The 22,294-nt window shown below is 38.5% G+C and overlaps 2 protein-coding genes across 3 annotated transcripts in view; both read left to right on the forward strand.

The window, feature by feature from the left end:
* The first annotated feature begins 2,289 nt into the window (after positions 1 to 2,289).
* meak7 (MTOR associated protein, eak-7 homolog) lies at positions 2,290 to 13,799 on the forward strand. 2 transcript variants are annotated; one of them, XM_038293931.1, is made up of 9 exons: positions 2,292 to 2,445; positions 3,657 to 3,826; positions 6,383 to 6,637; positions 6,723 to 6,867; positions 6,944 to 7,155; positions 8,409 to 8,595; positions 10,277 to 10,395; positions 11,236 to 11,415; positions 12,072 to 13,799. In XM_038293931.1, the coding sequence occupies exons 2-9, from the start codon at positions 3,686 to 3,688 to the stop codon at positions 12,195 to 12,197; spliced, it is 1,365 nt and encodes a 454-aa protein (XP_038149859.1). In that variant the 5' UTR covers positions 2,292 to 2,445; positions 3,657 to 3,685; the 3' UTR covers positions 12,198 to 13,799. The 2 variants fall into 2 exon arrangements, with proteins under 2 accessions (XP_038149860.1, XP_038149859.1); XM_038293932.1 differs by lacking the exons at positions 10,277 to 10,395; positions 11,236 to 11,415; positions 12,072 to 13,799 and adding an exon at positions 9,114 to 9,481 and having other exon boundaries at positions 2,290 to 2,445.
* A 2,909-nt stretch (positions 13,800 to 16,708) lies between these two features.
* The window catches only part of plcg2 (phospholipase C, gamma 2), a 47,444-nt gene continuing 41,858 nt past the window's right edge, over positions 16,709 to 22,294 (forward strand). The window contains exon 1 of the mRNA XM_038293961.1: positions 16,709 to 16,880. The gene's annotated coding sequence lies outside the window, so the exon portion shown is untranslated. The remainder of the gene's footprint in view (positions 16,881 to 22,294) is intronic.

The raw sequence follows: 22,294 nt of genomic DNA on the forward strand, positions 1-22,294 counted from the left end.
GCATGTTGGAAAACTAGGAGTTGTTTTGAACGTAGCCTCTGTGCAGGGCCGGCGATTGCTATAGGCCAGCTAGGCAATTGCCTAGGGCGACAAATGTGTTGGGGGCGCCCTCTAGCGTCGCCCTTAGGCTTACTTCCCATTAATCATAGAATTAGAAAAAAAAGCGAATTAAACCGGTTATGAAGCGTCCGTCAGTTTGACTTAACCTTACGTATATATAAATAGCAAAATATGAACAAATAAATATACCACCGTTTTTTTATTTATTTTTTCACATTTAAGAGAAAATCGGAAAAGATTCTGATTACTTTTCAAGCGCCCTCCAACCCGGAAGTCGTGACGTCAATCACTGCAGCATGTACACCAATATTTTGGAATGAAATTGTAAGCAAACAGATATTAAAAGTAAAACAAGTGAAGTCTTGCACTTAACTTAGCTCGCGACTCGAGAATGGCTGAACGGAAAAGACTCCTCCTCCTCCTCCTGCCACCGCAGTCGGGCCCGTCTTCATCATCCACTCAGAGTACCACTGGTAAGCGCGCACACAGACTTTGTAGCTTGTCCGGTCAGTTAAAAATAGTAATTGTGAAATACGTCTTGTAATCGAAAGCAAAGAAGCTAGTTAGCTTGAAAAGTAAATAAAGTTTCAGACGTGCTGCGTGATGATGTGTTCAGATTGGCTCAGTAAAATGACAATTAGGTTATCATGATGCGTTCAAGTGTAACGTAAAGAAAACGGGAAATTTTGTTTTTGGCGAGAAACGAGTAATACAGTTGTATATTGCTCTATATATAATTAAACTACTGATGCCAACATTTATTAAAAATTACATTTAATTTAAAATACAATTATTTATTTGTTAAATATTTTCCTAATCACTAAAAACATGATGAAAAGTGACAGTAGACAATACATTAACAAACAATTGTGAAAATATATTCTAGTTAGTTTTATGTCATTTCAAAGTGGCCTATTACATTAGCCATGTTTATTGAAGGCTAGAAACGTTTTTGTTATGCTCACGTGTTAAGCAATAGAAGCAATACCAGTTCTGTTAAAAAAATTTTGTTGCATCGTCTTTCCACCAAATAACAGAAAAGTATCGATAGTGGTATAAATAATAATAATAAAGACTCGGATCGATAAGGAGTATCGATAAAGGTATCGATATCAATAAATATTAACGATCCCCATCCCTAATGTTGACATAATTTTTTTCCTCAGTATATATGCAGCAGAATTATGTGCTATATTATTAGCTTGAGAATGGGTAGAAGATACTAATATAAATAAAATATTTTGTAGTGATTATCTGCATTGAGTATTCAAAAGGGATGTACAAATAATCATCAAAATATATGAAGTTATGGCTGTTCATCATAGAATATGTGAACAACAAAAAAAACAACAACTTCAAACATTTAATTTTGTAATGGTATTCATAAAAGCACTTTTGTTTGTAGAGGGTTAATCTTTTCTTTAATCACTAATCAATGTCAGAAATCATGGTAAATATACCTGATATATTTTATTTAGAGGAAAATTTTGTTTATCTCATTTCTATTTATGTTCAAATGATTTAATTGAACTGGAACAGAAAATTTAATTTAATATTTATCAATTACTTTTTTATGTAGTCCTTGGTTGAAGAATTTCTTAAATTTATTATTTTTTATTGTTATTTGGTAATTTCTGAAATTGATTTATTTAATATTTGTTTAATGTGTGTTAAATTTGTTAATTGTCTGAAATAAATTCATTCAATGATTCAATCCAGTTTTTTAGTTATACTTTACCTAAGTGTCCTTACAGATGGTTAAAAGTGTTTTTGCACAGTCCTAACTTTGAGTGTGTAATAAATTATTTAAAATAATAAAAAAGAAAAGGTACTGAAACCTATTCTGGTATTTGTCTATGCATCACTCCATGCTAAGTTACAGTTTTTTCTGAATGCTTAAACACAACCTTGATTCTTATAGCACAATTTCTAAAACTATTAATACTTATAGCAAATCCACTCAATGAGTTCACAAAACTAAAAGAACAAACACTGCTTTGCACTCAATTTGCAATTTTGTAACACACACTTTGCACAACTGTAGGCGCAATTCACCGCACAGCACTCTTTGTGGAACTGTAAACACAACTCAATGAAGCACTAAACAGATGCTGAAAACAGTACTGGTATTTCGCACGGCAAAAGTGAGGGGGGGGGGGCGCAAAACTCAATCTCGCCTAGGGCAACCAAAGGGCTAGAACCGGCCCTGCCTCTGTGAGTCCACCCAACTGTTACCGCCCTCCGAATCAACGCCCAATGAGAGCGACGAACACGAACCTCGGAGTCATGTGATTGGCTGCTGCTGGTGTCAGCAGGACTGCCTCCACTGAATAGTCCCGCCTCATACAGGATCTGGGAAGCTTAGCTGCTGCAGCTCTTTAAGGGGTGAGTTGACACACTGACACATATTTTATTTCATTCTTCCCATTTTCTCCTGGTGATGGTGTTGGGTTATAACACCCCCGCAGTGCTTCTTTTGTGTGTGGGAAGCTCCGCTCGTTGGGTGTTAGCATGAACTCAGATTCCAGAGCAAACAATGGAGGTGTGGATGCGCGCGCAGCTTGGGCTTAGTAACGGTTGGCAACCACGTACAGAGATACCTGCTTATTTAAAACAGTAGCTTTTTATACGGAATCTTTGATGAAAGAAGTTGATAATAAAACTCGGTACTTGATTGTTCTGTGCTGGTTTAGAACCCCGTGCGGCTGATTAAATGCGTTTCTGGTGGTAAACAGGAACTCGTGAGAAGTCAGGTGATCTAAACAAGGAGAAGGTTACTGCAGTTATAAACGGATGGAAACGAAGGAACGCGGTGGGTGTGTCCCCTACAGAGCGAGTGGCCCTTAGTAGCCTCCACATTCTATAATAACCCCGAGGTGTGGTAGAAATTCAATTCAGTTTACTTATACAGCGCCAATTCACAACACAGGTCATCTAGAGGCACTTTATAGTTCACCAGATCATACAGTCAAATTGATTCAAAGTTTTCTATCTAAGGAAAACCAGTTGATTGTGTCGAGGCAACTCATGCAATCCCTCACACTAAGCATGCTTGAAGCGACAGTAGAGAGGAAAAACTTCCTTTAACAGGAAGAAACCTCCATCAGACTCAGGCTCAGTGTGAGCGGCCTTCTGCCGAAGCCGACTCGGGTTCAAGAAGACAGAAGCAGAGATACAAAAGCAACTGTAAAAGGCGTCCCCGTACAGGAGAATTGATGAAATACTTGCTGACTGTTGCAGTGCTGAAAAACTGAGATTAAAGGTTAATATTAATAAAAAAGCCACGAAAAGTTCTGCAGATGTCGACATTAAAATGTTGGAATAAACGTACCTCACAGATATATGAACTTTCCTGTAATAGAGGTTGTAATAAATGTTATTTAGTTTATTTATGTAGCCAAAATAAAATATTTTGTACAGTAGTTCAAGCTGTTTTTTTGAAAAATTTTATGGGATCCAACCTGTTTGAAAACAGGAAAGAATAACGTTTAAGGAGCAAGTTGGATCGGTACTGCAGAGCAAAGCAACACCAGGAGAAAAACAGCTCAAACTGGATTTAATGGCTATGCCTTTGTGTTTTTTACTTCTCTTTTAAGGAGTGCATGTTATCGGACTACAGGGCATCATGGGTAACAGTGATAGTGTGATGGTGCAGAAGCGAATGGCCCGTTTTCGGCCCGAGGAGCGGACCACCATAGATGGGGTCTTTGACAGACTGCTGGGTGGTTCTAGAGCGGAGAAGACTCTTCAGCTGGAGACGCTGCAGGTCAGTGGATGCAAAAGAAGCTCCCAGATCATTATCCTTCAGTTGACGGTGGAGCTCTGACTGTCGGCTCTACTCTATGAATAATATAAACTAGGCTTGTCCCGATCCGATACGTGGATCGGATCGGGACGCCGATATTGGCAAAACAATGCGTATCGGCAAAGAATGTAAAAATGCCGATCCAGACTGCCGATCCAGTTTTAAAAAAAAAATCCGGTCCGTATTTTCCAGTTTCGCAGATTGAAACGATACATTCCACTATTTTGCGCCAGTGTTCCCCGAATCCGGTCCGCATTTTCCAGAACACCTTAAACACTCACAGGTCTTTTTGGGTCTGTCTCCCGGCCTAACCATTAAAACAGGTGAATTGGAAGATAGCGGGGAAAATGTCAGCCGTGTGGGATTATTTTATCCTGCACGATGTGTAGATGGAGACTAGGTGTGGAGGAGATTGGGGAGTATAAGGCATTTTTGTGTAATAGTTCACTGTTATTTGCACTGATTTTTTTTTTAAGCAGTGTCTTTTTTCAAGAGTAGAGTCCTGATTCTAAATTAATAGAATATTTTCCACTCTTGTCTGTTTTGCATTTTTATTAAAACTTACAGTAATACTTGCACCTTTAACTGTTTACGGTTTTACTGCTCACTGTGCAATTTCAGATTGCTATTCATAATTTTGTCCAGTTTGTGTTTATCTCTTAATAAACAGGTAAGTTTGTTGTTACCAATCATTGTGTTTTATTCAATCTCACCTAATTTAGCTGGCTAGATGTTATCAAGAGTACTAAAACCCTTTTCAACATGAGTCTTACAACTAAGGCTAAATACTTTAACTTAAACTTAAATGCATGCTTGAATAGGCTGGTATCGGCCAGTATCGGTATCGGATCGGAAGTCCAAAAACAATATCGGTATCGGATCGGAAGTCCAAAAACCTGGATCGGGACATCTCTAATATAAACTAAACAACAACTGGAAAGTGGTGGACATAGATTTATTTTTTTAAACTAGATTAATTTCACTGGAATTAATCTAGATTAAAATCGCTCATTTGAATTCTGCCAAAGGTATTCATGATATGTGTGCTACTTTTTTTTGTTTGCAAAATCACACATAATTTTTATTTTCTTACTTATGATTTTGACTGTCATAAATCCTTTTTTTGCTCATTTTTTGCTGTGTTTTTGCTGGAAAAACTACTGTCCCACATCCAATTACAGATGTCCCACTTTAACAATATAGTTTCTACAAAAATCCAACTTTGGGGCAACAGCCTTTGAGGACAATACTAAAATCTGTGTGTAGAATTTCTCTTGTGATGTGAAGATCCAGAGGTTTTTAAAACTGTATGATGACTCTTGCTCCAGAAATGAAATGGGCTGATGGAGAATTACCTCCCCTCTCACACACTGATGACAAAATGGATTGAAATATGAAATAAAAGGGAACGTTTAAACATATTCTTAATGTCTTCATATTTCTTACACATGGATGCTCTAAAATTGAGTTTTGGTCGACATGCAGGAGTTAGATGGCCTGCTTCCAGGCGGAGGAGCTTCTTACATGCTGCACCTCATTTAGAAATTTCTAATATTGTTAGTTATACATTAAAGCATGAAGTAGGGATGCACCATATTGGGATTTTGGCCGATATCCGATATGCCGATATTTCAAAAGTCATATAGCCGATAACCGATATCGAAACTGATGTTAAAGCTGGACAAAAATAAGTAGTCATTGAAAATAGCAGTTTTGTTATCCATTTTTGACACTTTGAAATATAATATACTCAAATATATTTTCATATGCTGATATCAAATTGATTTTTAAAAATTCAGTATCTATCTATTTTACTTTCAAAATCTCGTGAAATTTCATCGTTCTGTTACAAACTCTCGTGATATTTTGCAAATTCTTGTGAGATTTTGTTAGTAAAATAGCACGTCAATATATCAACATATAAAAATATGGCAAAATTTCGTGAATTTTGCGGGGATTTTGTAGCATAACGATGACATATAGCAATATTTCATTAGTAAAAGAGATTGATATGGTGTTTTTAAATCGCAATATATCAGCATATGAAGATATTGTGATATTTTAATGTATCAATATTTTTTCCCTCGTCTTTAGAAGTTTTTAACTCTGTAAAAAAGAAGTTTTTGAGGAAGAAGAAGTAGTATTTTTTAATTTTTTTTTTTACTTTAGAAACTTAGAAGCTGATCAAATATTGGGTTAAATATCGGTGGGGTGGCCGATGTCCGATATTCAGTTTTAAGGCCGATACCGATAGGGGGCCGATTATATCGTGCATCCCTAGTATGAAGTCTTGGATGTTGTGAAAATGGCAGGCAGAGTTAGAATAATCTTTTTTTGCTCATAAATGTTCATGGTTACTTTTGACCCCAAGTCCTGGGTAATAAACAATACACCATGTGTCATCCGATCACTTCTTCTACTCAGTTATCTAAATGATTTTAGAAGTTACTCTAAAAGGTCAGTTTCTTTGTGTTTTCTGCCTTTCCTTTCTCTAATTCCTGCCAATGTCTCTGCCAGACCTCCATGGGTGACCTGGCTTCAGACACCATGGTGAAGAGGATCTACCGATGCATGTGCAGCATCGACCCAGGACAGGCGGCACCGTCGGCTTCAGCAAAGGAAGGCACCGCAGGGGTTGACCGGGAGCAGCTGATCGTCTTCCTGGCGGACACCCTCCGAGGGACTGCAGAGGAACGGGCCCCGCTCGTCTTGGTCATGTCCCACAATGCAGAGGGGGTTCCAGATGTTGTCACCTGTGAACAGGTGGCAGCGGTAAGTGAGGCGGGGGAGTTAACAGGAAATTTTAGTGTTGATTTGCTGGTCGGTTCTCAGCTTCATGGTTTTTGCTTTTCTTCAGTTCTTGGAGGACCTGATTTCTGCTATAGTTCAGATTCTGACCAAAAGGGGGCGCCTGCAGGGCTGGAAGCCAGAGCAGATGGGTGACACCCAGCTGGGGATCAAACTGCTGGCAGAGCAGATGTGCTCTGAGCTCAAAGCTTCAGGTAAACCAGTGACTATCAAGTTTGTGGACATCTCCAGGGATGCTCTCCACTTACTGCGTCTGTCTTCTCCCCTCAGATCAGGGAACTTGTGATGTTTCCTGTCTGGAGGACTGGATCTTCAGGGTCTCCCAGGTTTCCCTATACTTGGAGATCCTGGTTGCAGAGGGCCTGAATGTGTCTCTGGGTTCTTGGACGGCCCCAACTTTACTGCCTCTATGCAAGGAGACGCACTGGAAGGACCTGAAGTGCCTGCTGGACATCCCCACCCTCATGTTTCTTGCTCCACAGGTCTGGGGTTCAAAGTATTCACTTTGGGTTCATCAGAAGCCAAGACTGTATCTGTTTGATTTAGTTATTCCCAGTTTAGTTGTGGCTCACCTTAAAATTCTGCAGATTACATTTTTAAGATATTTTAAAGGTTTAGTGGAGATTTTCGTGAATTTTTGAAAAGAACACCCTCTCCATTCTCCAGAAATGCACATGCACAACCCTGTACACGCTCCCAAGAGGGAAAATCTATTAAACACGCACAAGAGCATGCACGAGCCAATTTCTCCTCATGCACGCTCTGTTTCAAAGTTGCTGTTTGCATCGCTCATACAAACATACTTAACAAAAGATTTGCAATTTTTCCACCATGTCAGACTCACCACCGGTAAGTGAAAATGGGAACAAGCATGTAGGACGGCCTTACGTAAACAGAATGATTGAAAATTAGGAGGACCACTTATTTTGGTGATCCAACCGGAAAAAGATTATCCTCCACTATACCTTTAATTTAATGAGTAGAAGGTCTTAAATGAGAACAAAATAAATCACTTTTAGAGCTATAGTTTTTAGCATTTTAATATGAATCTGCTGTGGCCTTAATCAGCTGACCGATAACAAGGAGTAGATCATGGCTACGATGAGGAAATATATGGGTTTTACTCTTTTTTGTATCTAATGCAGATCTCTGTAAAACCTCTTCTGGCTACTGGTCTAATGAGGTCCGTGTCCTTCAGCTTCAACTCTACTGACTGAACATTTGCCCATTTCAGAACATCTGAGATTATCTTTTTTAAAGTCTAATCATAGATCATTGTGGGATTTAGGTCTTTACTTTGACTAGGCCATTTTAGCAGAAGAATATGCCTTGTTCCACCTGAGCTATGAATGTCTGCAGCTCCTCCAGAATCCCTGTGTCCTCCTGGCATTGATGTAGATCAGCAGGTGGTTCATCTTCAGATGATGGGTTGATCTGGGAGATGTTGAAAGCTGTTGAAACCCTGATTTAAACACCACCAAAACTTTCTCCATGATACTGGTTATTCTCTGGAGAACCTCTGAGACCAGAACCAGAACGGCTGCAGTTGGTTCATTTACAAACAGGCCTGCTTCTCGGCAGATAATCCCCTTCTGATGATAACCACTCTCTTCTGTGGGGGACCACTGATGTTCAGCCTCTATCCTCGCTTTTATTTCCTGTGGAGGATCAGCAGCATCCATGCAAACTGTTCCTCACCAACAACCACTTTCTCTCTCCTCTTATTTTCCCTTAGTTACCGGACAGCTACAGCACCCCCTGGAGGCTGGTGTTTTCCACACACCTGCATGGGGAGAGCTTCACCAAGATGGTGTCGGGTCTGACACACCACGGCCCCACCGTGCTGCTCATCAAAGACACCAAGGGCCATGTTTTTGGGGGCTTTGCATCGCAAGCCTGGGAGATGAAGCCTCAGTTCCAGGGTGAGAACAGGAACTGTTGTCCTCTTAACCGCTGCTCTATAACTAAAAATCATTTGATCCTGAGAGGATGATGATGATGATGATCAACCGTGTAGCGTCTCCATCAGTCTTCTAATTAAAAGAAGAGGGGTCCAGCACTTTAAATCAGCACACTAGTTGAAGCTAGATATTTTTTTTAATTAAATTTTTATGTTAATGATTTGCTTAGATTAAAGTTAATTCTGAATTATAAACAACCAAATAAAATGTGCGCACAGCTGTGCACTGACTTCATTTGTACTGCAAAAAATCTGTACTGCTGCATATACGATGGGGTCTGTATGTATGGAAAGGAAAGGTCCAGGTGCTATGTTAAAAATCCCAAACAAATGTTTCATCTACACCACTTTAGGTCTTTAACCGTTACCGTTTATCTCCATCTCCTTCCTTTATATTGAGTTTATCTCTTGTAAGGTGGACTCAGATTATTCGGCCCAGCAGAGGCCTGTTTTTATCTCCTTTTATCTCCTTTCCATCAGGATGGTCGCCTTTAAACAGAAACACCTTCTGTTGCCCCACAGCGGAGGGAATCCAAATGAAAACCTACAGGAACCAAGGACGACAAAACTTTTTAAATTTTAAAAATAAAAGACTCAGACATTGTCTTTACAGCTTAAGGAGTTATAAATCTAGGCATGGGTTGTGGCTCCATGGTTTCCATGGCGACATAGAGCTAGAGGACAGTGTTTACTATAACTTAATGTATGGAAAAGTTAAAGCTGTCTCTGATAACCTGTTGTCCCTGGAAGAAATGTTACCAAGAGGAAAATGGAAAACATTGTTTTTGATTTCTGTTTTTTTTTTTTTTACTAATCCTCTCCTGCTTCCATAGTTCATCATTTTTGCTCTTAGATATCAATTATATAACTGTTAAACTAGCTCTCTGTGTGATACCAGCAAACGTTTGATCTTAATTGTTGTGAAACAGATTTTACAAACAAGCAAAAATTTCATTATTTACATTTAGTTAGTTTTAGGTCATTTTTCATTTTTATTATAAAACCTCAAGTGAGGAAAAAAAAATCAGTGAACTTGATTTGGTAGGAAAAAAAAATCAGAGATTAGATTTTAAAACAAGATTGCCCTGATTTCTATACAGTTTCTCTGAAGAAGAAATCAGTCAAAAGAGAAGTGGGGTCTTAAAAGTATGGGGGCTGAATAGAAAAAGGAACAAAAAAGCGTCTGCTTCAAAACGATTATTTCACAGAAAATGGCCAAATTCAAATAATGCCTCAAAATCAAAACCATTCAGCTAAATACAAAAAACAAGAACAGCCTAAAATATTAGATATTAGCTGCCCTAGGGTTAGATATCAGCAACAAAAAATCCATCAGTCAATTTCTGATTTATATATTGGAATATTTAATTCTTTATTTATGTATCGATGTCATTCATGCATATTTACTGCACATCGGATCTCATTAGTGAAACTGGGTTAGGATGTTCAGGCGGTAAAGAAAATGGATCTTTTGCTTTTATTTCTGAGGGTCTTTGTTAACGTTGCGAAGGCGTCTGCAGCTGGGGGCCAATCAAGCCCCCAAAAAGGCAAAGCATGGAGGAAGTGTCACCGCTTGTTTGAATACCGAGGACTGGAACCTGGCGTTGGGCTCAGATCTCTGTGATTTGTTTATTTGTGTGCAGGGGACTCCAGATGCTTCCTGTTCTCTGTGTTCCCCACGCTGAGAGTCTACACGGCAACAGGATACAACGAACACTTCATGTACCTCAACCAGCACCAGCAGACAATGCCCAACGGACTGGTGAGCAGGCAGGAGACCAGTAGAGCAGAACCTTACGGCTTTGCTTCACGCTCTATGATTGTTTAGACCCCACAACCCCCCCTCCCTACATAAAACCTAGCAGAGAATTAGCCATGAAACAAACCACACATCAGCAGAAATGGCTCAAGTGATGGAACATCATTTAATATTTGAATGAAATCTAAAGGAAACGTAGTAAGATCAATCTGATTCCAACACCCCGTCTGATCTAGAACCAGGTTTCAGTCTGATGCTGTCTCCATCAGAACCCTACAGTACAGCTGACATAGCACGACTTTAAAGTGGTAAGAAGACAAACATTGGTACAAGTCACCTTCAGTCAGAGAGAAAACCTGTTTGCTTGGTCACAGAAGGCTGTATCACAGGCATCCCTCATCATCGTAGTTCTTCACTTTCAGATCTGGTTTGAGCTGAGTTTTAACTCCTTCTATCAACACGAGCCAGTCAACAGGTGCTCCTGCTTAATAGCATAGTTTCCTACAGAAGCATTGAAGTTAACCTAAATTTAATCATTTGTTTTATAAAATATAATAAAAAAAAAAAACAAATATTTATTCTTGTCTCGATAATGAATTAAAGAAATCTTTGGCTTTCTGGATGTTTTGTTTGGTGATGAGTTCCAAGAAGTCCTCCTCACCATCACTCTAATTTTAGGTCCCTCCATTGATCCAGTAGCAGGTTCAGGTCTGCAGGGCCGAGCCGCTCCAGAACATTAGGACGCCTTCCAGTCAAGATCTGGCTGTGAATGATGAAAGCAGATTGATCAGGTAACTGATGGCCTCTAAAAGCTTCCTCTGCTCTGTCTTCTCATCCCATCAGGGAATGGGAGGTCAACACGACTACTTTGGTTTGTGGCTGGACTGCGACTTTGGGCAGGGTCACAGCCGAGCGCGACCCAAATGTACCACCTATGGCAGCCCCCAGCTGTCTGGAGAGGAGGACTTCACCCTGGACTCTGTGGAGGTGTGGGCTGTGGGGAAACCCCCCCAGCCACCTGAGGTACGGGGATGGGGTGGGTGGCACACCTGAACCAAAGAGTTTCTCTAAAGTACTCTTGAGAAAGCCCCTCTGTTACCATGACAACCATGCAGATGGTTGTTTTTGTAGCTACAAATATTTCTCCTTATCATTTCAATCTTCAAACATTATTCCGTGCATTTATTTCCTTTGCTGCAGATTCCAACCATGATGATATTTTAGGCAGATTCTGTTCATTTTTATTACCAGACCTTTTTTGCGTAGCTTCTTGGAAACCTTTAAGAAGCCCTATGAATGTTTAGACTGATTGGAAAAAAAATCCCATGAACATGCAGAGCTGAAAATTTTCTCAGTTCTGCCGACCAGTATAGAAACCACCAGGGGGAGACTGTGAGTCAGGCCCAGATCTCCTTGTCCTTACAGGGGCGGTAAATGTCTGCTGCCAGGACCCGTCTTGGATCTTTGCTTCCTCAGAGCTTCCCAAGGATGACGGATCACGGCCCAGTTGAAATATGATGCAATCTGCTGGTTCCTGTGACCAGTCCTAAATTTAACTCATAGGAATCATTTGGTCTGAACTGTTTATCTGATTGAACGTACCGGGTCGGCTGATGAAGTACAGAACAGAGAAACTTTGGCTTTCCTTCCACTGATCCTTGGACTGTCTGTTGTTTCAGGGGGAGGAAGAGGATAGTAAGAAGAGCATCCTGAACGTGGATCCAGAAGTTCAGGCCATGATGGAGCTGACAGGGAAAACTCTGCACAGCGAGGGGTTCAATGAGCTGGAGGAAGACTTCGATTAGCCACAGGGAGCCATCTTCCTCCCTGAAGTAATCAGTAGATGGAAGTATTTCCCGCCTCGGGGGATCCTTCCGGCTTTTTAAGCCACAAACTGTCATCTTGTTTAAAAGGGAACAACCATGCAGGTTTCCAGGCTGATTTCTCAGTAGTTGCAGGTCAGAGCTCTCATTAAACTATGAGCTTATACCAGCTAGCAACTTCTCCATCTCTGGGTGTGAATTCACACTTGGACCGGCTGCTTCTCAACAGAATCAAACCTCTTCATTTTCACTGATAGAAAAATATGTAACAGAAAGTATCTCCCTGCATGTGAAGCCCTTTGGGGAATTTTTTAAAGAATAAATTCATGTTTAATTGTTGTTGATTAATGAAAATCTGAACAAAGTAATTTTTTTAGTGGTTTAATCTTTGATAAGTTTAACAGAGATGATTCCTTCCTGATGGTCCAACTGCTGCTCTCTTTCTGCAGATTGCAGCCAAACCTGAGCCGACCAGTTTTCTTCCTATCGGGTCTTTGTGCTCTGGTCTGATCCGACTGAGCGTGTCCTGATGGTTGCTACAGATCAGAGACACGCTCTCGCTCTGGTTATTCTATTGCTCTGAAGATGATGATGGTAGAGGAGCTGAAGCAGCATCTCTTTAATGTTTGCATCCATTCTGAAATCCTCCTGCTCTCCTCTTCGAGTAGTTAAGGTAGACATCAAATCAGAGCAGCTTTGTGAGATTCAAAATGAAACCATCGGGAAAGTGTAATTAATCTTAAGCTGATTATTAATCTCTAATTTCTGTGTTCCATCCCTGCTGTTAGCTGATTAACCAGAATTATTCTTTCTGTGTTTTAGGGTTTTATCTGGTTTGGATGTTTGTTAAACAAAAAAAAAAAAAAACTTTGGGAATCACCTTTTTTTCCCCCTCTGAGGTCCGTTTTAATGGACCTGATGACTGTTGATGACGAGCACACGCTGCATGTGGTGTCAGTGAAACTTGAAAAATGTCACATATCTAGCAGATGTTTCTCTACCTCAGGTTCTTTTTAGTTTGTAAACTCTGTTACAGTCGAGTGTCACATTGATTTTTACAGTGCATGTAGTGAATCATGAGACGTGTGTATATGTAGTGATTATCAGTATGTTCACCTGTAGTAAAATAACATTAACTATATGTCTCTGTGTTTCTGTGCAGATTTTTCTTCCTAAGTGGTCAAACTTTTGTGTTCTGCTTTGTTTCCCTGCACCTGGTTCTGGATCTGCAGCTAAGATACCCTCTAACCCTTTATGGACATGTTTAAACAATTAAAAACATGAGTTTTGCAGCTCAGATGCTCCATATTAACAATACATTTATGCAATTGCTGAGAAATCACAGAACTGCTAACACAAGGTCCCACCTGAGCTGTGGGTCTCTGCAGCTCCTCCACTAACCATGCTCCTCTTGGCTGCTTCTCTGTAAAATGCAAACTTTCACTGAAAACTAACAAAGTTGGTATAAAATTAGCAACAATAATCACCAAAGATCCATTTAAAATAGTTTTAAAATCTAGTTTAGCGACATTTTTATGTCATGATTTGCTCTTCTGTTGATTAAAATACACAGTATTAAAATAATCTGAAATTGTGGAGTTTGCTTTCTAAATAAATGTACAAGATGTGATTTTTGGATGGAGCACATTAAATCTAACTTGCCAAAAAATTATTTAATGTAAAACAGCTTTGAAAGTGAGTAATGTTACATTTATAATTCTGACCTTGATTTTAATTTTGGTTAAAGTAACACTATACAACTATATATATATATATATATATATATATATATATATATATATATATATATATATATATAAAAGCAGCTTTCAGAGTCAAAAAGGTTTTTTTTGGTGTAAAAACTACACAGGATGGAGACATTTATGATACAAACATTCTGGTCATTTTAAGGACCTTCAGTCGAGGCACAACAGATTTATAAACTATGAGCTTTATTTAGGATAGTAATGACGAGAAAGTGGAGATAGCCATGAGAGACAGAGTTGTTTGAAAAAGTTTTTACCCCCTTTCATTTAGCTTTCAGAACACCAAACTAATTTATTAATCAACGAAAAAACCAATTAACATGACTTTTTTTTTTTTTAAATAACTTTTTTTCATTAAAGGACAGAAAAAATAACTTTTTCTGATGCTCACCTTTTTAACCACTATATCACTCAAATATTATTTTTATCCAAATAATTATGCTATATTGTTCATTAAATTACAACCATTTCAGTCATTTTGGAATCAAAATGCTATCTATGCAACCTCAATCTATTTGGGAGCAAACAATGACTGTGTTGTGAGTAGAATTCATGGCATCAGTCTTTATGTGGATCAGTTATTATTTACATTTACTGTGTTACAAGATACTTTGAATGGTCCGGATGAAGCAGATGCTGAGGGAAATCTTTGCTTAAAACCTTTACACAGATAAATCTGCTCCATTCGTAGAGAAGCTATTTCCTGGATTGTGTTTGTTATCTAATTGAGAAAGTTTGGGTCAACTTTGATTTTTAACCTTCAGGACTGAGCTTTATTTCTTCATATGAACATGTTTTAGATATAAGGGGCAGCAGCTTTAGTGCTGCCTGACTGCAGCATACAGGCTGTAAATGCTGATATTAGATGAAGACAAACAGGTGGTGAGAAGCTGAAAGGCTGCCTTGTATTCATGCTCCCTCCTCCTCATCTGCTCTGCTATCATGCAAATACCTGAGTAACTGATGCAAATGTCTCACAGCTCATGTGATCTTCTGTCAGCAACTTTCTGGATCTGGTTCAACTGAGAACAATATCTGTTTGGTTTTTGTTTTTGGAAGTTTAGGGTTTTATTTTCAGAAATCAAAATAAGTCTGATGAAAACACTAGAAGTCAGCTCAAGTGATAATCACCCTCTACAGAGCCTTAAAAATAAATACATATTTTGAATAATAATTAACCAGGAAGGAACAAACTTAAGAAAAAATGTATTACAAGTTATTTGACCAGGAAAGCCTGCTAGTTAAATTCCCAGAGTTTTGATAACTTTCCTGACAATCCCAAAGCATTTTATGCGGATCTTATTCTTCTCCTTACTTTTGCTTGAAATAAAAAATCCTATATATATGTATAGGATACATTCTTTAATTTTGCTGCTTGTAGAGGCGTGTTTCCAGCTGCTATCCCGACATGACACCACGAGCGCTAGGAGAAAAAAACAGCAGGTGGAGCTAATTTCTGCTGGACCTCATCCATTGGTTTGAAAGACCAAATATTGCAAAGATTTTCATCTTAGACATGCAAATTGAAATGTTACCCTTTCTTTATAATTAGTTTCTATGTGAATGAAAACAGATCAATGTGACACCCTAAGCTCTAATCATGTTTCTGACCTAAAACTTTATTCATTCATTATAAAGGATTTAACTCCCTAAACTCTGCAGTGATTCTGAAAAGTCTTCTTCAGACCTGCAGAATAAATTAGGTGTAGGTGCGTTCACTGGACTGGATGCTAGTCCAGAAGCTATTTCTTTTACAGAATCACTCAGCTCTGACCAAAACATACTAGAACCTTTTTTTTAAAGTTAGTTTTTTGCCTGAATCAACCAAACTGAAACTTATTGGGCCTCTTTTGGTTGCAGCAAAGCTACAGTGAAGTATGGTGATGGCACCTTCATGCTGAAGGCTAGAGTGGATGAAGCTATGAACAGTTGAGATGCCACATCTACCTTTTTTGCAAGAAAGGTGTAGATAATGAGGTTTTTTCATGATTAAAGAGCTCATAATTAAAACAATTTGATCTGGAAGGACAGAACAAAAGCCCAGAACTGAGCCAAACAGAAATGTTGGGCAATTGGACAAGAGATGTCCACACAAGACGTTGAAAAAAGTTAAGGAGAGGGCAGGTCAGGATATGGGATCCCAGGTGCCAAATCTGAATAAAAAATAGTTTAGTTTCAGGTTTTTTATGTTTATGCATCTGGATTATAGTCGCTTCTTTATTTTCCTTTTTCTTGAAGATTGGTTAATATCGCATTTAAAGCATAAATGTCAAAGTTTTAGGAGGTGAGACACGTTTGGATATGCTCTAGACTTTAGACTTAGTCAACTCTATTGTCTTTTTGTAAACACGGGGTGTATAAAAAACAAAACATTTGTTTTATACAGCTTTCAGACAGTGAATGAGCAGCAGCTTAGCAGTGAAAATGAACATTACCATTTCATAAAGTGCACAAGTGATCAAATTTAAACAGTTTGGGGAAAGAAAGAAAAAACATGGTGCAAAAGGCACTGATGTGGTTCCCATCTTGCACATCTTTAAAACCGAATCTGTACTTGAGTTTAGAGCCCTGAGTTTATAAAGTCCCATTTCAGCTGCTTTAATGAAGGTTTATTTTGAAAGCTTTAGGTCAGAGCTGCAGCTCTGCGCTTCTCTAGTTTGCATAGATAGCGTCCTGGCTTCCGGACTCTGAGGCTGCATAAGTTACATGCTGTGCATATAATCCTAGTGAACTTTTACTTCCTTGTACTAAAGCCGATAGAGGAACTGACCGCCCTGCGGCTGGCCTGCTGTCAACACTCTACATCCTCTCCTGCTTCATTTCGTAACGTTTAAATCATGAGAAGATAGAAAACAAAGAGCGACTAAGAGGAGCCGCGAAGAAGAGTTTTCAGGGGAAGGTAAGCGCACTTTCTGAGCTTTTAGCTGAAGATATTGAAGCTTTGTGTTGAAAGTCGAGCGGCTGCGCATTGGCGGAGGAAGTCCGCTTCTTGGTGCTCTCAGGATGGAAGCTGCAGGTTCACCCAGCCGCTGCTCTGGTGCGTTCACGGTCCCGTTTCCCATGATGGAAATGTGCTCTCACGTGAAACTTAATGGGGTTTCTTCCTCTTAATTAGTGAGAATCTAAAACGCTTACTGTGACAGTCAGAGAAACATCTCAGATGGTCAAGGAGGAAATGGGCCCCTAAACACTGACACCTCTGAGACCCCCTTCATTAGAGCAAAGACGTAGCCAGATATTTTTTATAAGGGTGGCCTGGCAATACCCAAGGAACACTGAGGGGTGTCCGAAATAGGAAAGGGGCCAGAAGCTCAGGGACTCATGGGCGTAGGTTTGCATAGGGACCATAGGGACATGTCCCTACCAACATTTTGGACCGACCTACTGGCCGCTACCAACAATTAGATGTGAATAACATGTTTATAATTGACAATACAGCTTTGATGCAGCAGTAGAGGGGATGGAGAATATTGACAGACGAAAACATTTTTGTTTATATATGTTTTTTGTGTGTTTTTTTTACAATTTTTTTTATAATCCCTGCTCTAAGTGGGTCGCTCTGTGAGCTAAAGACATGTTTTAGAGTCTCTATACTCCAGTTAATGATAAATCGATTACTAAATTTGTTGAAATTTTAATAATTGATTATTCCGATGAATTGTTTCAGCCCAAGATAAAATACATGATATGGGTTAAATAGAGTAACTACAGCATGACTTGTAGAGTGAAAATAATATTCTAAATGCTCAGTGTCAGTTCCAGTGCTCATGTAAATACAATACGTTTATTTGGTGTCCTTTGAATCTATTATTTTGCTTTGTTTCATGATACAGAGAGAATATTTAAAAGATAAGAGTGGGTTTTACCTCTGCACAATTGTATATCTTCAAAAGAAACAGCAGGATAAATCCATATATAACTGACATATTTAGACTATATTTAGTTAAATAGGCACAGATTTACTTTCTGTCATTGTCACTGGTCATTTCAAATGCAAACCTTTTCAAAGTGGAAAAAAGTCCTAATTTGTCATTCATCAGAGCCGATGATGCTTCAAACATTGATAAACAGCATCTAGTGTGTGTAGCGCTTATAAAATTTTTACAAATGTAGCAAGAAATGCTGCTTTACACCCTGATTTTCACGTCAAGCATAAAAAAAACAAGTATGCATATTTTGGCATAGGACCAATGACATCAGACCAATAGTGTCCCTACCAAAGTTGAAATCAAACCTACACCCTTGCTCAAGGTCAAGCCGGAGATGAGACTAACTACACTTTCCTACAACCCTTGCTAACAAATAGACGTATATATTTAAACATCTGTGCTTTCTAGATGAAAGGTATAGTGGATTCAATTCTTTCAGCTGTGAGTTCTGGGGCGAACATCTTTTCCATCGTCATTACTTACCTACTTTTATCAATAATCATTCTGCATAAAGTTTATATTTGCAAGTACTAATATCTACATAAATTGATTATTTAATACATTTAAATCAAAATAGTTATTTATGATTTCACTGAAGACTCCTAGATGACTTGCAGAGACACATAAGAACCAGACTCAGGACAATGGGAGATAGAGCATTTTGTGCTGCTGCCCCACATCTGTGGAATTCCCTTTTTTAGCAAAACTTTTGGTCCCCCTTAGATGTTTCTTTTTCTCTTTTAAAACAGCTTTTATTATTTTATTTTATATTTTTTATTTCATTTTATATATATATATATATCTATATATATATATATATATCTATATATATATATATAATTTTTTTTCTTTTATTTCTATGTATTTCTTTTTTTATGCTTTTTTGTAGCACTTTGAGGCCTTTTTGGTGAAAAGTGCAGTATAAATTAATTAATTAATTAAATTAATTATTATTATTATTATTACATAATTTTCTCTTTAGCCCATATAACACAAAATCTAGTTCTGAAAAGAGCATGAATTCTGTGCTTATCATCTTTAATGTTACTATATTGATGTGTGATTATGAACCACAGTGTTTTTGTTGTCAAGAAATTATGAATACATGAAAAAATAGTAAGTAATATATGAAAAAATAAAAGGAATATTCCACTTGAGATTATTACTGCTGCCCCTGTCTGTATTAGAGGGAAAAATGGTAGGGGTGGCCACAGGGGTGGCCAATGATTGGCTAAGGGTGGCCATGGCCCCATCTATTTCCGGCCCTGCATTAGAGGCCAGCAGAATCAATGAGAGAATATCTATGGATACAGGAGCGCCGATGTGTCAGAGTAGATCTGCTCCTGATTTCAGAACATTTTTCTTTGTTTTGGACCCATTTGATGCTTTTTGGTTCACTTGTGATTCTGGAAGACCTTCGAACCTTTTCCCTGGGCTTTTTTTTTTTTTTTTTTTTTTAGCATTTCCTTGTTGTTTGGAGTCTTTTTAAAATGTAGAGCCTGAGGTCCATATTCTCAAATTAAAGCAGTTTCAATAAAAAAAAAAACGTTTTTATGAAATACAGAAGTTTGCAAAAAGCTAAAAGAATAAAAAGTACTGCTGTTATTCTTTTTGATGTATAAAAGCAAATTTACCAAGCGAAGTTTGCTTTGTGTGAGAGAGTAATCCAGCCCTAAAACGACTGGTTGTTTCTCAGATTAAGTGTTTTCTTTTTTTTCTTTTCTTTTTTTTTTAAACAGTGTTCTCTCTGGCGATGTGGCAATAACAATAATTGTCTTGATGCCAAAAAGGCCCAACAAATTTTACTTTCACAAGTGGAGCAGTACGGCTATCGCCATAGTGTTCTGCTTGATTTATACATATAAATTGCTTTATTATACTTGTGCAGGGAGTTTTACTTACACTGCAATGTAAGTAGAACAGGAACGATTAAGTGCTTTTAATGAAACATCACCAGCATGGATTTATTTATTTATTTATTTATAATTGGGGGTTTTTATTTTGGGAGGTGGGGGTGGGGGGTGGTTGGTTCCTTAAACAGCCTGATCAGACCACAGCACCCCAGTAATATTTAAGCTCTTTCTTTGACTAGGCCATTTATAACCCCACGACACTTTTGCTGTTGTAGATGTCAGTAAACTTGCTTCACGTCTTTACTTGCACTTCTTTAGATTAGGCCTTTTAACCTACTTTATGTCAGACAGGTTTTTATTTCTTCATCTGGGTCTAGCAGTAATTTGGGTCTGGATACTGTTTGTTAATCTCAATAAATTTACGACTTGACTGTTTTTGCATAAATAAATAAAGTCAGGAAAAAGGACACAGAACTTTATATCGCTGCAGAGCCCACACCTTCTGGACACAAACTGTTTAGATTTTTACCTTCAGGGCATTGCATAGACAGTTTTCCTCTCCAGATTTTCTCTTTAATGAATACTAAGCAGCCAGAGAACCCAGGTTGATACCTGCTTATCTAAGACAATCCATCCATGTCTACAATTTTTGCAGAAAGAGAGAAAATAATATTAACACGTTTGATGATGTGAACAATTTACATGGGTGGGGTTGAACAAACGGCCAGGTTCACTGAACTAGAGGCAGTTCAGTGGGAGAAGTTGGCTTTCCTGGTTCCAGACTTTGATGCTGAAGAACAGGTCATCACTGGAAGTAGATATGATGAAAATCAGAGCAGTTTCAGCTTTTTTAAGGACTAAAGCAAACATTTCCTTATTAAAAGCATCATTGCTTCTAGTCTGGGCTAACACTGCATCACTACAGGTGAGGGATTCGACACAGAAAATAATCTGAGGTCCACTTGAAGTTATTTTAGAGTATGTTAAGCCATAATATTTACACCATTACAAATATAAATATTTATGGAAAATACCAGAAGGAGAATCTAATGACTAGTATGTCATGAGGTTCCGAGTTCAAGCTCCACTCCCACAGCCTGCACTCTGGGTCCCTGAGCAAGACCGTTAACTTCACACTGCTCCCGAGTCGCCGCACAATGGCAGCCCACTGCTCCCCCAGGGGATGGGTTAAATGCAGAGAGTTCATTTCGTTGCACTGTACTTGTGAGAGTAAAATAACAATTAAAAAAGAAACAAGCTGGGAGCTGGTTAATCTGCTTCCTTCTGTCCTTCGCTGGAAACTGGACCTTTCTGGGTTCTGAGCTGTTTTCTTTGCGTTGTATAAACTACATGAACCCTTCTACAGTACTGCCGTTTATTATCAAGAGTTTTTAAATGTTCTGATGACATTCAAATTTACATAACTGAAATAATCCAACTGGCAGTTCTTTAATATAAGTATGCTATTTTTGATAACTGTACAGTATTTTCTTTATATGTATATAGGTTATCTAGTATAAACTGTTCTTCCTGTCCACTTTTTTAAAATAAAAATAAAAAACCTTTATTTTATTAGCTGGGTTGTTGGAACCATTTTATATCTATGTGGAATCTTTCACAGTTTTTCCTTTTTTCTCTGTATAACGTTTCTCTGAGATGCACTTTTTTTGTGGTTTGCATGTTGCACAAATTAATTTAAATTAATCTGTGATGCTGTTTCTTAGCCAAACTGTTTATTTTTGGAGTTTGGGGTTTTCCTTTACTGCACATCCTCTTCTAATTCAGGATTGCTGTTTTGGAATCAGACTTTTAAAGTTTTTGATGATGTGAAATTCAGTCTGTTTTTTGTTTTTTTTTCTTTGCTTTGCCGCAAATACAGTCGAATTTCCCCAATGTGAGGCCGTAAAAAAATCTTTGTTCTGTGCTTAAAGTCAATCCCTTCTCTTTATTTAATGCACTGACAGGGAGGCCTGGCATATCAGTGCGACGCAAACTAAAGAGGTTTAATGTAAATGTGAACCATTTAACCTGAAAAACTGGGGCAAGAAGGAATGAAAAACAATTACAACCACATGAAACAACCACAGAGAAAGAAATGACAACACTGAGGGAGGAAATAAGAAAAGCAACAAATTGAAACTGGTGTTAAATGGACTGCGGCTGCCTGCCTCCACTCGGGCCTTTCCTGCTGTATGTTGGCATCTACTTATCTGATGGTTTCGTTCTAATGGTCCACTGGTTTCAGTTTAATGAGTGACTATCATTCAAAAGATTGCTGAGCTGTGTGCTGCGGTCTGTTCACCGTGCCGGGGTCAGGTTAGGGCTACTGCCATGTAGACTGAGCAGATCTGCCTTGTTTGAGCCTTTGCTGCTGGTTCAGGGACGTGGTTATGGGGGCCGCATAATCTGATAGACATGCCTTCCTGGCTTGTAGCCATCTATAAAACAAGACTCCATGATTAACTGATTTTTAACTTCTAAATGAAAAATTATTTCTAAGCTGGATTCCTGGTGGACAAAGGAAATGAAAT

Source organism: Cyprinodon tularosa, unplaced genomic scaffold, assembly GCF_016077235.1.
Source record: "Cyprinodon tularosa strain WSP-4 unplaced genomic scaffold, ASM1607723v1 ctg332, whole genome shotgun sequence".
In the NCBI taxonomy this organism is placed as follows: Eukaryota; Metazoa; Chordata; class Actinopteri; order Cyprinodontiformes; family Cyprinodontidae; genus Cyprinodon; species Cyprinodon tularosa.